The sequence below is a fragment of the Excalfactoria chinensis genome, chromosome 4 (assembly GCF_039878825.1).
Source record: "Excalfactoria chinensis isolate bCotChi1 chromosome 4, bCotChi1.hap2, whole genome shotgun sequence".
Classification (NCBI taxonomy): domain Eukaryota; kingdom Metazoa; phylum Chordata; class Aves; order Galliformes; family Phasianidae; genus Excalfactoria; species Excalfactoria chinensis.
Genome location: NC_092828.1, coordinates 22,593,640 through 22,610,050, shown reverse-complemented (window position 1 = coordinate 22,610,050; position 16,411 = coordinate 22,593,640). Strand labels below are relative to the sequence as shown.

Sequence of the window (16,411 nt, the reverse complement as noted above, 5' to 3'; positions counted from 1 at the left end):
AGTGGGAGGCAGACATGTCTGAATCCTTTGGGGCAGTCTAACACCAGTGACAACAATTTTGTTGGCTGAAGAATCAAATGCACACTGCTATTCATAGTTAATACTTACTTTTGCATTCACATGTTAAATTTACTGTGCTATTCGCTGGAGCCTTGCCACTTTCATAATTTTTCTTTTACTTTAAACCTATCATTAATTTATCATTATAATCCATTCCACAGCTTTCTTTTGTGAATGCAGCTCCCTGCATGAAAAAGAAAATCTGTCTTTATACTCTGATTTTGTTCTTCAAAAGAACATTAGGAAGAAAGTATCAAGTACATAAAGAAGGAAGAAAAAATATATAGAAGTTATAAACAGAAATTCATATTTCACAATGCTATTTTGTCTCTTGCAGAACAAAATGTGTAGACAGTAAGCTCTAAAGCATTATGAATTATTACTTTATTCACTATATATTGTTTCATGCTAATGAAATATCAGTGTAACTAACATAGAAGCAAAGACTTAGTATAATCTCCAGTACTGCAGAACAAGTGAATACCTTTGCATTGATCAGTACTCTCATCATGAACAATGAGGCTCTTTATAGATTGCAAAAGTTTTTATATGTGCAGACTCAAAATAGTACTAAAGCACTTACCTCCCATTTAGGCACTTTGCTCATACTAATTCCAGTGAATCATGATAAGGTCTTGCATATCCTGTTATAGATCTGGCCTGAAGTGTTTTGCAGAATCAGAGCCATGCCCAGAAGCTCCTTTTACTTTTTCACTCATCCAACAGAAATGTTGATGTACAATATGACAAGTTGTGATATTACCAGAAACATTATGATTATTGAGTTTATGTATGTAAAGACTCAAGTATAATTTTGTATTGTTCAAGTACTGTGTTTTATATTGTCTTGGATACTTTTTTCCTTAATGAAGAAGGAAAAGATCATTATGATTGTCCATTCCAATATTAGATAACCTACAGCAAACAGGAAAAATCTATACTGAGTTTAGTGAAGCCATAATTTGTACCACTGTAGGGAGCTCCTGAAATAAACACCACTGCATTAATTTCCATGTGCTAGACTGTAGATATATACCCACTCAGATATTAAGTGCCTACTTATATGAACTCCTGAATACCACAAATACAAGCTGAAGTCAAAGGGAGCTATGATTACTTAGAATCTATCAAAAACAGAAAAATAAAAAAATTTTATTGATAAAACAGTTACAGACAGACTGTAGCTGTTCCAGCACAAGTGCATACCGCTACATGCATGTGCTATCATTATCTGGTGCATCTGGGTTTGCTTCAACTTAGGTTCATAAAGAAGTAGCAGCTAGATTACGAGGTTCCTGGTAAGCAAAAGCATAGCTGCATCAGAACTGTTTCTATATTAAGTGACCATATTATATGTTAAATATTCAGGAGCCAGGTGTTAATGAAGTAAGCTGACATCACTATAAATGAAACACTGTGGTACAGATACAAGTGTGTTCTGTCAGGCTCTTGATGTTAGCAGGCTCCAGGAAACTGCTGCTTGAGAATAAGAAAGAAATGAGCAGCTGAATGGAATGTCAGTATGCAAGATTCTTATGAAGATTCCTTTGCACTGAGCAATATTTTAAAGAGGATTTTTTAAAAAGACGTGAATGAAGATGGAAAAATAATAGTACATTCAAATGCTAAATATAGCCAGCACAGAGAAAAGTGAGAAAAACATCATTGTAATACCCAGGTTACACTTGCATAACTGTTCAGGCTATTAGGCCTAATTAACGAGCTAACACATTCTTGCTAAGAGGTGTTTATATGCAGAATATGCTAAATGTAGAACTTGCTACAGTGAAGTCAGAATTTAGTTAGACTTAGGTTAGTGTAAATTCACAAAAGACACACTTCTGATCTGAAAAAGAACTAAATGCCTGAGTACTCTGGGAATGCTAATTCAGACTGCTTTACTGTTTTAGTCTTAATGAAGGAAAAGAAATTGTGTATTCTTCATGTAACAAATCCAGTAACACCATAAATTACTCTCATGTATATTTGGCTAAAAGTAAGTGAAATATCACAGAGAAGATAGGCTGGTTTATAATTCCCGGGCTTATCCTTTTTTGTGTGTGTTCCTCTCTTTTGTACTCTGGCATGGTATAGGGAATGGTTTAAATGGATACAGTACAAAAGACCAAGCTCTTTCTAACTCCCATAGATGACTGGACTGTAAGAGCTCATCAGGTGAGGCTTGTCCAGTTGGTGCAGTGAATCATTCAAACAAATCACTTCAGCCACAGCATAGCGGAGCTCATTTAACACTGGTAACCTTTGTACAAGTAAATACTTTCAGAAAACATTAGCTGTCAGTAAATGAAACTTCCAGTCCTTGAGAAGCAAAACTTGCTAAATTCTTCTTGATTAACGTGTCTGAAAAAGCTTCTCAGCAATTTTTTTTTTTTCCTGAGAATGCATAATCTTTGAAGCGTTAATAACCACCAGCTACTTTTCAAAATCCAACTTACATTAGAACAATCAATTACTACAGCCTGTAAAGAAGAAAGTTCTCAGAAACAACTGTGTAGATTAGTTTTCCTTGATTTCAATCCCAGCAGTGCAAATAAATAATCTATAATACTAATTTAAATGTATGAAATGTTGTATACACTTGCAACGTTGTTTAGGTCCTGAAGGTACAAATTCCCACAGTACTAAATTTATATGTGTGCTTCCATTTAACTCTGAGAATTAATCACATAAATAAAATAATTTCTAAACTCTTGTAGGACAGAGTTCTAATCATTTTGGAAAAATGCAGTGTTATATAGAAATACCTTTAAGGTTTAAGAAGATGAATTTGGGTCTAGAAGAAAAATGTATTAAGAAGAGAAAAAGCCATTTCTTGGGAATGGTGCTTTGTTGCCAATAGGGAACAAGATCTAATAGAACAAGAAAGATCTACAAGTTCTGAATATGAAAATAATAAGAACTAAAAGGGAAAAATGGCAGAAATGACAACAAAAAGTGGAGACAACCATGAAAGTGTCCAAACCTTTCAGGGTTTACTGAGCTGGAGTAAAATACTGTTGGAAATATGATTCCACTGGCAGTTTGTCACACTCTTGTCTACAATTTTAATGCCATTTTTGGGGGCTGATGACTTTTTGAAAGACAACATAATCATCTTAAATGCTTATCAGATGATTTCTGTAATTATTACAGGCTCTTTCATTATAATTATCTGGATTTTTATTTTATTTTATTTTATTTTTTTTTTTCCTGCATGAAAAACTACTCTTCCTGCCTGATCCTTCAATTCAGGACAGAGGAACAATTCCTTTTGACTGCACTGGAAGTCTGCCAGAAGACTCATCTTGCTAAAAAATTGCCTAATTTATTCAGGTACCGGATTTACAGAGTTTTCATAATTCTCTCTCTAAGAACCTTCGATTAAGCATCTAATTTCATTGTTTATTCTTCTCCTAAACATTATTCTCTACTTTGTTGTTCATTTTCACTAGGGGAATATGATGTATTTTGCAATTTAATTTCAAAAGAGATTATGAATCTTTCATTTGTTATTATTCAACTACATAAGACTGGAACAGCAGGAATAACCTTGGATAGTAACAGGTTTTTATTTTTGTTTTAAAATAAGATGAAATGTCCGGGGCCAGGCTCTAAAATATTTGTTCCAGTCTTAACTGTTGCTTGGGGACAAGTCACCCGAGAAGGAAGCTCAGACCTTCACCTCTCTCTCAGAAACTTTAAATGTTTCAGTTAACAGTTTATAACCAAATACAATTTCACCATAGAGATTACAGGAACATTTTTTAAATGCAAGGTTACCTTTTCCATGTGTATCAGTTCAGCACCTGGCTGGGCTGCAAGCCAAGTAAGTGGATTAACTCCTAATATCCTAATTTCCATTTCAGAACTGAGCAGCACTAAATGCGTACTGGTATATATGAGTTTCTTACAAGGATAGCCTAGCTAATTTGCACAATGTGGAGGGAGAAGGCAGCACCATGGACTGATTCATCCCGCCTTGAGGGAGGGATCCTAGGGAAGAGTAGTGAGGCACTGGAACAGGCCCAAAGAGGAGTGGAGTCACTGTCCATGGTGGTGTTCAAGCAATGTGTAGACATGGCACTAAGGGACATGATCAGTGGGGACAGTTTGATGGTTGGACTAGATAAGCTCAGAGGTCTTTTCCAACCCCAGTGATTCGGTGACAGGTGGGATGGAGTGCGATAGGGATATCTGTGCTAGCATATTAAAAATAATAATAATAATAATAAAAAATCCTGGACAAATAATTTAGAGAACATGACCAAGATTCAGGTGGTTGGTGAGGAAACTTCCTCATCTTCAGCAGCACATTCCAATGAGGAGGTAACAGATGACAATGATCTACCTGAGAATTTACATCTTTCATACCTGGGCCTGATGTGCAGTCATTACTTAAATGATGAACATACTGGGCTCCCACTTCTATATGGCACAATTAAGGCTTGAATCCTTAACTTTTAAGGAACTATAAACAACAAAATTGGAGGGCTGCCATACACAAATTATCTAGCCAAGTGGAATCGCTCTTGGATCCTGTACTGGCAAGCCCTGTAAGTCTCAGGCCTCAACTCTTACTGGCAAAAGCAATCACACTTGCCTTCCAACACCCAGGTACTTTGGTGCGTTCTATCAGCCCTGACTGAAAGCACATACGTCAGGAATCTGGAAGCAGGTGAGCTGTGGCTCCAGCTAGGAACAAATAAATAAAAATTATAAAAATCTACTGTTTAAACAGAGCACAAATTTAGCTGTTACACAGCCAACAATCAGGCAGTGATGTGTTCCAAGTCAAAATCTGTGCTTGGCACCTGGATCCTAGTGGCAGATGACTTTCTTTTCTGCTCTGAATCACCCCAATGCCATTGTCAAGCCAGAGAGCTCACTGAGCTCCTGCCACAGTGAACTGAGAACAAAGCTTGGTGTGTGCTGTGTTCAGGGGAGCAGCAGGACAGCAAACATGGTGCTGCATCCTGGTGTGGTCTGTTAGACCTATGCTTCGGCACAGCCTCTCTGATGCTCCCAGTTAAATTCTTCCCCTTTTCTCCCCATAAAGGTGCGTTGACACACAGTGAAAAATATTGCCCCATATACCCTGTGGGATGCTACTTCTGGATGGATGTCCATCATTGTGGCGATAAAACTCCGCAAGCACCGACCAGTGCAGCAGAATAAGGGAGGCAGAGGGGGGAGGCTAGGAGGAATTTAAGTGGGGAAAAATAAATAAATAAATATCATCCAAAGCGAACCGAAAAAGCCACCAGCCGAGGCGAAGGGGAGGAGCCGGGGTAGGGGCTTGGCTCTCTCCTGGGCCGCGCCCGACAGCGCTCTGCCGAGTGGCAGCCGGCTCCGGCGGCCGCTCGGCGCTGAGCAGCGCGGTACTCAGCGGCCCCCGTTACCATCGGGCGGTGCGCAGCGCGGGGCCGGGCCCGTCCTGCCGCGGGGCAGTGAAGGGCTCCGCGAGGAGAGGAATTGAGCCGCACACCCCGGAGCCGCCGTGCGGTGCCGGAGAGCGGCAGGAGCGGCAGCTCTGTCCGGGCGCTTCCGGGCGCGGCGGGCGGTGGGGGAAGGAGGAGGAGGGGTGGGGTGGGTGGAGGGGAGGGAGGGAGGCATCAGGCTGCCTTTTTTAGGAGGGAGACCCTCCTTCGCGGCCGCCCGCTCGCAGCCATGGCTTTGAAGGAGGCGGGCGGCAGCATCCTGCCCATCAGCGATATGGTGTCGGGGCCGTCGGGCTCGCCGTTCCCCGAGGTGGTAGAACTGAACGTGGGGGGCCAGGTCTACGTGACGAGGCACTCCACGCTGCTCAGCGTCCCGGACAGCACGCTGGCCACCATGTTCTCGCCGTGCCGGGGCGGCCCAGCGGCGGCTCGCCAGCTGCCCAGGGACAGCCGGGCGCGCTTCTTCATCGACCGCGACGGCTTCCTCTTCAGGTATGTGCTGGATTACCTGCGGGACAAGCAGCTGGCGCTGCCCGAGCACTTCCCCGAGAAGGAACGGCTCCTGCGGGAAGCAGAATACTTCCAGCTGGGCGACCTGGTGAAGCTGCTCTCGCCCAAGGTCACTAAGCAGAGTTCGCTCAACGACGAGGGCTGTCAAAGCGACCTGGAGGACAGCACCTCGCAGGGCAGCAGCGATCGGCTGCAGCGGGCCGGCTTGGACAAGCGCTCGGGCTTCCTCACGGTGGGCTACCGCGGCTCCTATACCACGGTGCGGGACAACCAGGCGGATGCCAAGTTCCGCCGCGTAGCCCGAATCATGGTGTGCGGCAGGATCGCCCTAGCCAAGGAGGTCTTCGGTGACACCCTAAACGAGAGCCGCGACCCCGACCGCCCCCCCGAGAAGTATACTTCTCGCTTCTACCTCAAGTTCACCTATCTAGAGCAAGCCTTCGATCGGCTCTCCGAGGCGGGCTTCCACATGGTAGCTTGCAACTCCACCGGCACGGCCGCCTTCATCAACCAGTACCGGGACGACAAGATCTGGAGCAGCTACACTGAGTACATCTTCTTCAGTAAGTGTTCCCTGGGACCGCCGGACCCTTCCCCTCATGCATATGCGGGAATATCGGGGCTGCCCCCTCCTACCAGAGGTGGCCGTGCGGGGTGGAACGGCCTCTGCCCCGTGCTGAGGTTTCCCGGAGGCGTCGCGCCGGGTCCCGGCCCCGAAGGGGGAAAGGGGTGTGTGTGGGGGGTGATGTTAACACTGCGTCTCTCATTAGCTGCGGGCTACGCAGGGTTCTGACAGCAGGTACGCTGCCGCTGGGTGATGGGCAGAGCCAGCTGCCCGGGGGGTGAGAAGCCTGCCTGAAAAGGGGAAAAGCTCAAGGAAACTGCAGTGTTCACAGCCTGTAGGTAACAACGATCGTTGATTCTGCGTAGCATCGGGGGTTGCGAGTCTCTCGCCGATGAGAAGTCACCCGGAGGGGTGGCATTCTGTCAGTCTTTCAGGGCAGGGTTCGGGCTGATTAAGCGCAGCTGAGTGGAAAGTACTGGCCCCCGGCCAAGGTTCGCCTTTGAAAGGCAGAGGTTAGCCTGAAGCCTTGCGGTGTGTTCGGAGAGTTGAGTAATCCCTCCGGGTACGTGAGCCTTCTCGTGGGCTCCACTGCCTGAGCGGTTTTTCAGCATCACCTGTCCCTGTGGCAGGAGAGATGCGATCTTCAGCCCCAGCAGCAGCGACCCGCTGCTCCTGGACCTAGTCACCTTGAATGTGAACTTGAATGAATGTTTTCTGTTCAGAGGAGAAACTCATTAAATACTTAACACCGTTGTGTGTTATATAGGTGGTGACTACCCTTTGCTGAACAAACTTGAGAACTTCAAATCAATCTTCAGTACTACTTTAAAAGAGTTTTTGGAGGTCCGTTGTGTAACCTAGCAAGCTGGTCATATCTAATGAGGAAATGTGAAAGCTGAGTAGTTAGAGGAGCTTTGTGAGTGGACCAAGTAGTGTAAAATATGTAATAATTAAATCTACATTCTGGGAATCATAAAATAAAATAAATGGACCTACTAATTCTTAAAAATAGTAGGAGTTCCTTGCTGTTGTCAGAACTATGGAATCCCCCCCCCCCCCCCCCCCCCCCCCCCTTGTTTTCTCAGGCATAGGTTATTAGATGCATAATTATTTGTGGGCATTTGAGATGCTTAAAATGTTTTGTGTTATGATGTGTGTGTGTGTGTGTTATGAGGCGGCTGCTGTGTAGAACAGTGCTCTAATTCAGATCAGTGTTCCAAATTAATCCCCAGTGTATTGCTACTGATTTATGTGGAATAATGCCAGGAATGAATTGGATGTTGTACAACCCTGTTTCTGTTTTGATTTTTAGTCTTTCAGCTTACTGCGTTATAAAAAGTGAAGCAGGTAGCTAATTTTTTGATGCTTAACCCAAAAATTCTGGTTTTGCCTAATATTGTTTTTCCTACTTCTGGGTGTGAAAATTGGCTGAGCTAACGTAGGCTGAAAAGAAGAAAGAAGGGGAGCATAATTTTGAAACACTTAGAAACCTTTTTAGGTAACCTTTAAAGTAGTTTTAACAGATTTTACTTTTTCTGTCTAAGTGCCAAACTGATGGGAACCCTCTGATAGAAATACTTTACTGTGAAATCCCTAGGTGGACTGAGTCCTTGTTGTAGTTTTCCTGCATAGGAACCAGTCAAATGGGCAGAAAACCATGTGAGCCTGCCTTGCTGTTCCATGTTGGCATGAGAAGACTGATCAGGGTTACTGGCTGTAGTCTTTCCAAGAGTGCTTGTGAGGACTGTATTCCTTCACTTACTCACAAAACCAGAGCTTCATACACAGCATGAGCATCTGCAACCAGCAGATAGTTGTTGGTCTGTGACTCTGTGACAGCCACTCAGTCCTCTTCCTCTTAGATCGTTTCTCCTGAGGACTTGTAGATGACTCTGAAAGCGTTCGGAAAAAATACATGAGGATATATGCTTTCCACTCATTTCTTTGGGTCATGAATAGATTTCTGAGAGCTACTAAGGAACACCTGAAACCAAAGGTGGACTTTAATCTCTGATTCGGGATTAGATTTCAATTCTGTTTCTAGTATATCTCTAACTTAATTAGGTATTTTGAGTTGAAAATACCATCTCATTTCTTTAAAAAATAGAAATTAGTTTCTTAAATCTTGTGGCTGATTAAATTTACCTATACTAAACATGCTTTACTTAAATTTTTAGATTGCTTAGTATTCGTGAATGGATTAGTTGCTGCAGCTTAATTCCAGTTCAAGAACTGGGGCTTATTTGAGACAATGCTTCAGATTTTGGCAGCATATCCTGACAAGTACAGAAATAGTCTTTCTCAGGCTACGTAATTCCTTCCAAAAAAATAAAAATCAGAGCCTGATGGCTACATATGTTCCTCTAAGCTATATAAGCTCTCACCTTAATATGCAGAAGAGTGATTTACTTCTGTTAATACAACATAAAGTGCATGTGCAGTTTGGGAAAGAAGCCCAAGCTCTTTTGCTTCATTACAGTTTTGGGCTGCAGTACAGGACCACTGATTAATTAATTGCTACTTGGTGTGCAGTAGGTGATAGCCTTCACAGAAGTTTCACCTAGATGGAATAAGAGACCAGAAGTGAGAAGACCTTTCCTCACATGGCTGCAGGCAGCTCGGCAGGCCTTCTGTTGGCAGGTCTTTTTGTGAGGAAAGGCTAATTTGCATTTTAAAGCTTTTGTCTTTCTTTTGCATTTCACTGTATCTCTTGATACTGTTGTGTAATGCGGATTGTATGTGTACTCTATTACTATATAGTCTTTTTCTTCTGCAGAATCTAATTGGTCTTAACGGATTTTGCATTTAACATCTGCTATGCAATCTGACTTATGGGTGCTGAGAGCCTCATGCTCAGCTGGAAGCTGCCTGTTCTGAATTGACATGTGTATTCTAAGAAGAATGCAGTAATATTTCACAGAAAAAACTTGCACTCTGTCTCAGTGTTCCTGTTCTATATGTGATATTTCTGTTTCTTTGTCTCCTAATTTTGTTGTTGACATTTGCATGATCTTCTGGCACATATTTTTCCTCTTGGTCATAGCACTCTGAGAATACACTGGCCCAAATTCAGTTCAATGTCACACTGGGATAGCTTGGGGGTAGTGGGTTGGCAAGTAACCCTGAGCTACTCTATGGGAACATTGTCAGGGGAGCCATCCATTGGGTGGTTTCTGTGGTGATGCCAAGCAGCATCATTGCTGATCTGGTGGTAGTTTTGCTACAAGGAGTGACTGAGCTACAATGCTTTCCTCTTCCTTTCTTTTTGTTATTCCTTAGTGTGTGTATAAAATGAAGTTACTTGGAACTAACAAGGCTTGGAATAGAGAGAAGACTAAGCCAGAAAGAAAAATAAGAGTACTGAATCTCTGTGGAATGCTAGAGGGAAGTGTGATTCAATCCATCAAGTCTCCCTGCAACACACGCACAATGTAGGAAAGCTTTAGATTTCTGACAGTATCAGAATCTAAAAACATCGATCTTGGAAGGACTATTGCACAAAGACTTTGGAAATTTAGTGTTTCTTCAGGTAGTCCTGTTACTTTGGAGAACTGATATAAAACTTTGGGGTATTCTGCTTTATGATACCAGTTTGACTTTAATGTTACTTAGAAATAAATAATAATATACTAATTTATCTTGCAGTTCTTCCAAAATATATGCCCCAAACACAGAGGGATGAATCAAAGTGTATGCTTATAAATTAATATTATGAGAACATCTTATCTCACCATTTGATATAGTGAGATAATCTGAACTACTGAAATTAGATTTGGAATTTCAGTCATAGTTTCAATCATGCGACTCAGTTTGAGAGACTGATTTTTTTAAAAATGGGAAATGAAAAAGAAGTTAGAACAAATTCTGCTTTTCAATTAAAAATAAATAAAAACAAGCAAAAAACACCTGAGTTCCTCTGCAGCTAGTGTGAAAAAACCCTGCTGCACTGAAAAACTATAGGAGGAACCTACTGAGTTTTACGATTGAGTAGAAGTATGCAAAACTCAGTATAATGGCTCGTGATTTGATTTCAATCATTATATTTGCATTCTGCTTTTATAAAAATGAAGTTATATTTTTAATTAATGTTGAACCACCTTGATGCTTGGAGTTGAAAATTAGTGCTGTTGCAAAGTATTTGAAAAGTAAAGTTGGTGGTTATTATCTGTTCTAGGTATTATATACCGGGATCAATACTAGGTAACAGACACCTTGATACAAGCAGCTTATGGTATTTGGAATTGGAAACACTGATTTTGGTAATTATTTCAGACTTGTACTTCTTGTGCATTGCTTGGGAACAAAGTTCCAGTGTTAGAGAAGCTGACTTTGCTAGATCTGTGATATATTCGAGGAAAACTGCTTATTGGTGTCGGATCACTTCATGCATTTTCAAGGATTTATGACAGTGGTTGCAGGAAAATGTTTGCCATTCAACAGTGGGATGAGCAAATCATATCTTACTTTTTCTTTATTGTAACATGAACTCCTAGTTATCTACTGTTTAATAACAGAATTTATATATGGAAGTTTTTCATTAAAAAAAAAAAAGTTCCAGCCTCATGATTTAAAATTAAAACATTACTGCTTATCAAATATATTTTGCAATGTATTTGCTTTCACAGTGTGATATGACTGGTAATTTTGCTGCTGCTTTTATTTTTTTTCCTTCACAGCAAATACCAAATTCATTATACTGTGACGAGAATTTGTGCAGTGAACAAGAATTCACTGAGCACTGCACAGAGAGAGGATTCAACAATACTAATGTTATCCTCTTCCTGCTACAGTTCTGCATTTAAACACACATCTCCAGAAATAAAAAGCCAATCAGACACCTCTCTAAGATGCTGAGGATGAAGGGCTAAATGCACGAGGAAAGAAGTGGTAGACAGGGAGTATTCAAGGCTCAGGTAGTCCTGAGCATGACCTAAACAAAGTAACCAGAAATAAGCAGTCACTTTTTGGTGTGCTGCTAGTATAATGGCAAGTTAAGCCAAGCATCTAAATGCACACAGGAGGAAAGTATGTGAGGTAATTTGCATCCATTTTTGCCTCATCTCTGCTCAGGACCACTGTGGTACCTGCTGTAGTTCCCAACCAACTTAGCACTGTATCAGCAGCTCGATGGATCCTGGGTGCTACTGCAGGAGAAGTGAGTAGCATGTCTGTGCTCTGGGCTACCCCCTCATTTTCTGTCTGCAGATTTTTCACTCCATTGCCAGAGTCAGGTAAATCTGTTACAGGGATGAGTTGACCTTGGTCAACGGTATTTTTTTCCACAATACAGGGTGATTATTTGGTTGAGGGTTGTTAGGCTTCAGATTACTGCTGAAGTAATCTGGAGTCACTATACCAGATAACATCTGCTTACTAAGTTAGGATGATGATTTTATGTCATTTCTCATCACTAGGTATAGATTACTTAAAGCAGCAGGAACATGAATGGCTTTTTTTTTATGAACTGAGCCTCTGAAAGTCTAGTGTAAAATTATTTTAAATAGATGAATTACCTGGCAAATCTTATTTTTCTTTACTAAGTCAAATGCTTCAGGATGGATTTTCTGGGAAGGCAGTTCATGCTAAGCTAAATGGAATTAGTCATAAACAGCATGTGAAACTTGCAATCAGAACCCATTCACAGTTGCAAGATGGACCTTCATGGAGACTAAAGCGCCAAACAGTTTCTCACTAGTCTTTTGTATCAAGTGAGATTCAAAATATGTGAGTAATCATGTGGTGCCATGATTGTTTGTAGTACACACAATCCTGGCAGGAGGTTAGCAGCAATGATTTATAGTTTTTGTGATACTTGTAGCTGTTAATCCCATTCAGTTTTGGTTGCATTTTATCAGAATGTGTTAAGAAAACATTTGTTACTTGTTGATTTAGTTTCAGAAGACATTTGGATGAAAGGGTACATCTTGCTGCAAGGTGTCACCCCATTTATGTAATTGCATCTCTAAATACTTACAGGAATTCACCACTCTTGTAAATATCACAGTGGTGCCAAAGAGTGTTCCATGTTCCTAGCAAGAAGATGAGCACAGAACTTTTAAAATGTTTGTGCTTTTTTTTTTTCTTTCTTTCTTTCTTTTTTTTTTTTTTCTTTGTGATAGAATATTATCTTCGTGCTGTTCTTGCCAGAGTTGCTCAAAACTGTATTCAAAGGTTGGGATCAGCATATCTACCAATTCTTTGCCCTCTCAGTACCTGTCAGGTCATAAGCTGTTTCAGGACCACTGTCAGTTATGGCTGTTACAGTTATTACACAGAATCACAGAATTGTAGGGGTTGGAAGGGACCTCTAGAGATCATCAAGTCCAACCCCCCTGCCAAAGCAGGCTCCCTACAACACGTCACACAGGTAGGCGTCCAGGCGGGTCTTGAATATCTCCAGAGAAGGAGACTCCACCACCTCCCTGGGCAGCCTGTTCCAGTGCTCCGTCACCCTCACTGTAAAGAAGTTCTTGCGCACATTCGTGCGGAACTTCCTATGCTGAAGTTTCAGCCCATTTCCCCTAGTCCTGTCCCCACGCACTACTTATTCCTTCAACATCATTTTGCAACTGGTAGTAGCTGGATCAAAATTCAGTTGTTCCCTTTCTCATTGTTCCCCTATAAGCATGAATGCTATTGCAGGGTCTCTGAGCAAAGGAGGCACAGGATCTACTGTCTCTGGGAGACTGTCATCTCTGGGTGGTGGCCATGCCTCTAGGCTGCATGCTTGTTCTGTTTGCTTTGTAGCACTTGTCTATGATATGCCTGACCTGTTTTATCATTTCAGTGATATGCACTTAGCTGAGAAAGCAAAGTGGATTATAGGATAGTGGATTATAGAATAAAAAAAATAAATAATAAAGTTTTCTTTTGGAATGGATTCTACAACTCCTCTTAAGCTACAAATTACTCTGTGCAAAGACAAGCAATTCTATCCAAAGTGTGAATGCACGCTGTAAGAATAACTAATGTGTCAAATGCTGAACATTTCCTTTGGGGAAGAATGAAAAGACTGAAAAATTAAAGAGTAAAATCAACACTGTCATTAATTCTTATTAACAGAATTAAATAGTCCGGATCTTCACTTAGCATGTTTCAGTTTTACAGTACATAATATCTACAGATGTTCTCTTTGCATTAGCACAAAGAAATATTCAGAAATGAAATAAGTATATTTTATCTATTATCACGTTCAGATGATTTTATTTATTTATTTTCGTTTGTCATCCTTACTGGGATTTACTCTTTCGCAGTGTTAACAAATATTCCCAGAGAGACAGCAGGTTTGGTGCTCAGGGACTCTTGTTGTGTTTTGTTGCAAACAGACTTTTGCAACTTATGTTAATAGTGAAATTGTTTTATTTTTTTTATTGAACTTGAGTATTTGCAGGTTCTTTCAAGTTTTATGGCTATGTCAGTAAATTCCATGGAAATTATTGTGTACTATCATTTTAGCAGCTTTTTTTTTTTTTTTTTTTAAACCAGTAAATGTTTTATATACTTCAAGATAGTAATGTCTAATCTCTAGTGCAAGCATGTCTGTATTCATTGATAAATGTCTCTTGTATAAATGCATTGTTAGAGGCATTGATAAGTGTATAATTTGACAACATTGTTCATGAGATTGTTGAGTTCAGGATCTTACACAGAAGAAGCCGGGAAATAAGTCTTGTTGGGACTTCATCAGAGATAACTTTTGTCCTCTTCAGGGACCTACTTGGAAGTATCATACAGGTTAGAGCTTTGGAAGGTAAGGGGGCCCAAAAGAGCTTGTCAACATTCAGGCAAATATGGTGGAATATGAAAGAACTGAAGTGGTCTGGTGCAATATTATTTGTCAGTATGGTTTTAAATGTTCAAAAAAATTCTTAACCTTTCCCACAAAATAAAACCACGTATTTCCAGAATAAAAATCTTATTAAGCTTACCCATATTTTTTTTCTGTCTGTCCTTCACCTCTATTTTTCCATTGTTTTACTGTTTACCTAATTTCCTCTGTTCCCCAGTTTTCTCCAGAACTGAGGATCTAAAGTTCTCATGTGCTTTTCTCACTCTGCTCTAAGTAGGCTGGGAGCAAGTCTTGTAGAAGATAGAAGTTTGATAGTGGTACGCACTTGGCCATCATGTATTTAAGCTATTATACCTTACTGAGAGGGCAGGAAGTTTTGGTTTTGTTTTCCAGATGTATTTAATTTCAGAAAAGAAACATGAATTTAGCAAAAGATTTTGAAAAAATCCAATTCATGATATGTCTAATATAAAAGGCCAGAGAAGTCTACTTATTCTTTCCTAACTGTGCTTCTTAATAGGATAAATCACAGTATGAATGAAACTTGTGGAGTTTTGAATATATAGCTTGGTCTTTTACAAGTACAATAAAAAAAAGGGTGGTACTCATATTTGTATATAGGGAAATCTATTTTAGAGATGACTTAACCTAAAAAGGTTCAGTATTCCATGTATAGCCATTATGAAGGTGTGCAAAACTGTTCCTTTCATAATACAACTCATACAGTTTATTTGTTCTTGTTCTTCCTACTTGTTAATCAGTCTCAACTAAACCAACCATACTTGAAGAACTACCGTAAATATCCATTATGCTAAGGTAGAAGTGTTCTTTAATGCTTCTGGTCCTTAGCCCAAATTTCTTTCATTTTCATTGAAACTCATGAATACAAAGTAATGTGAAAATGAGCTACAAAAATGTTAGAAAGCAGGTAAAGTAAGTCTGTAAAATAGAGTGCCAATAACTTAAGCAGTGTAATGTGCAGACAATACAGTAGAGAAAGGCATAGCTAAACAACTTTTTTTTTTTTTCCCTGTTTTTTCTTAACAAACACATTTTCTTTTGCTTAGATCTTAACAGTCACCCATTTATAGGCAGTCACTTTTCAGTTTTGTTATTTGCAGACAGCTGCTACTATTTCTGTTGTTAATGTCTACTGTGGCTTTTCAACCAGTCTGAAACAAAGTGGAGGCATGGCTATTCTTGCCTTTTCATCTATATTTGTCTCTTCCCAATGTTTAGGAATTTAAATATCACTCACTCCATTTTAAAAATAGCAGTATACAACCTTATAAAAGTGTGATCAATATTATCAAAGCTACTTGGACTTGGGTGGGAAAAAAATAGAATGCATTTTACATAGCTGAATTATTTCAAGGTAAAAATAGGTTCAACTAAGTTTGTACCAGCATTTTCTTTTCTGAAATTTTGGCTTATCCTTTTGAGTGACATGCATTCATGGTACCAATTCAAAGAGCCCTGTGTGTGTATGTATGTGTGTGTATGCATGGAAGAGCTGCTCTGGAAGTAATGCCTCCTATGGTTATTATGTTGCCCTTGATGGTCAGAGGCAGATGTTGGTGATATGGCAGTAGAGATGGAATCTTCCCACCATTATTCTACTACATTTTGTTGCCGTGTGACAGATGGCAACAGAGGGGCACAGTGAGGCTGTGGGTGGTGTATTTCAATAGTGGTGACAGCAGTGTGAAAGAAAAGCCATATTCTGGACAAAAATGAAGATATTTAAGAGCACAGCATGCAGGCTCTTGTTCGCTGCTCTCAAAAATCCATAGCTAATGATGATGACAGTGTTGAAAAATAAATGCTGTTTTGTAGTTGAGAATTTGACCTATCAAAGAATGATATTGTACTCTTTGTATCTGTTGTACTTCCCATGGAAAGAAACAGGAAGCACTGCTTTTTGGAGTAACCCATATATTAAGATTCTCGTATTAAAAACAATAACTAAAGAAGTGTAAGGACATATGTAATTTGTAGTTCTGCTTGCAGTTTTTTCTTTCCTTGTATCCACAGAGTTTAATTTTCTGT

General features: G+C 40.3%; 1 protein-coding gene across 1 annotated transcript in view; it reads left to right on the top strand.

The window, feature by feature from the left end:
- Nucleotides 1–5,663: 5,663 nt before the first annotated feature.
- The window catches only part of KCTD8 (potassium channel tetramerization domain containing 8), an 89,794-nt gene continuing 79,046 nt past the window's right edge, over nt 5,664–16,411 (top strand). The window contains exon 1 of the mRNA XM_072334877.1: nt 5,664–6,571. Coding sequence (XP_072190978.1) covers nt 5,728–6,571 — 844 coding nt within the window. The 5' untranslated portion in view covers nt 5,664–5,727. The remainder of the gene's footprint in view (nt 6,572–16,411) is intronic.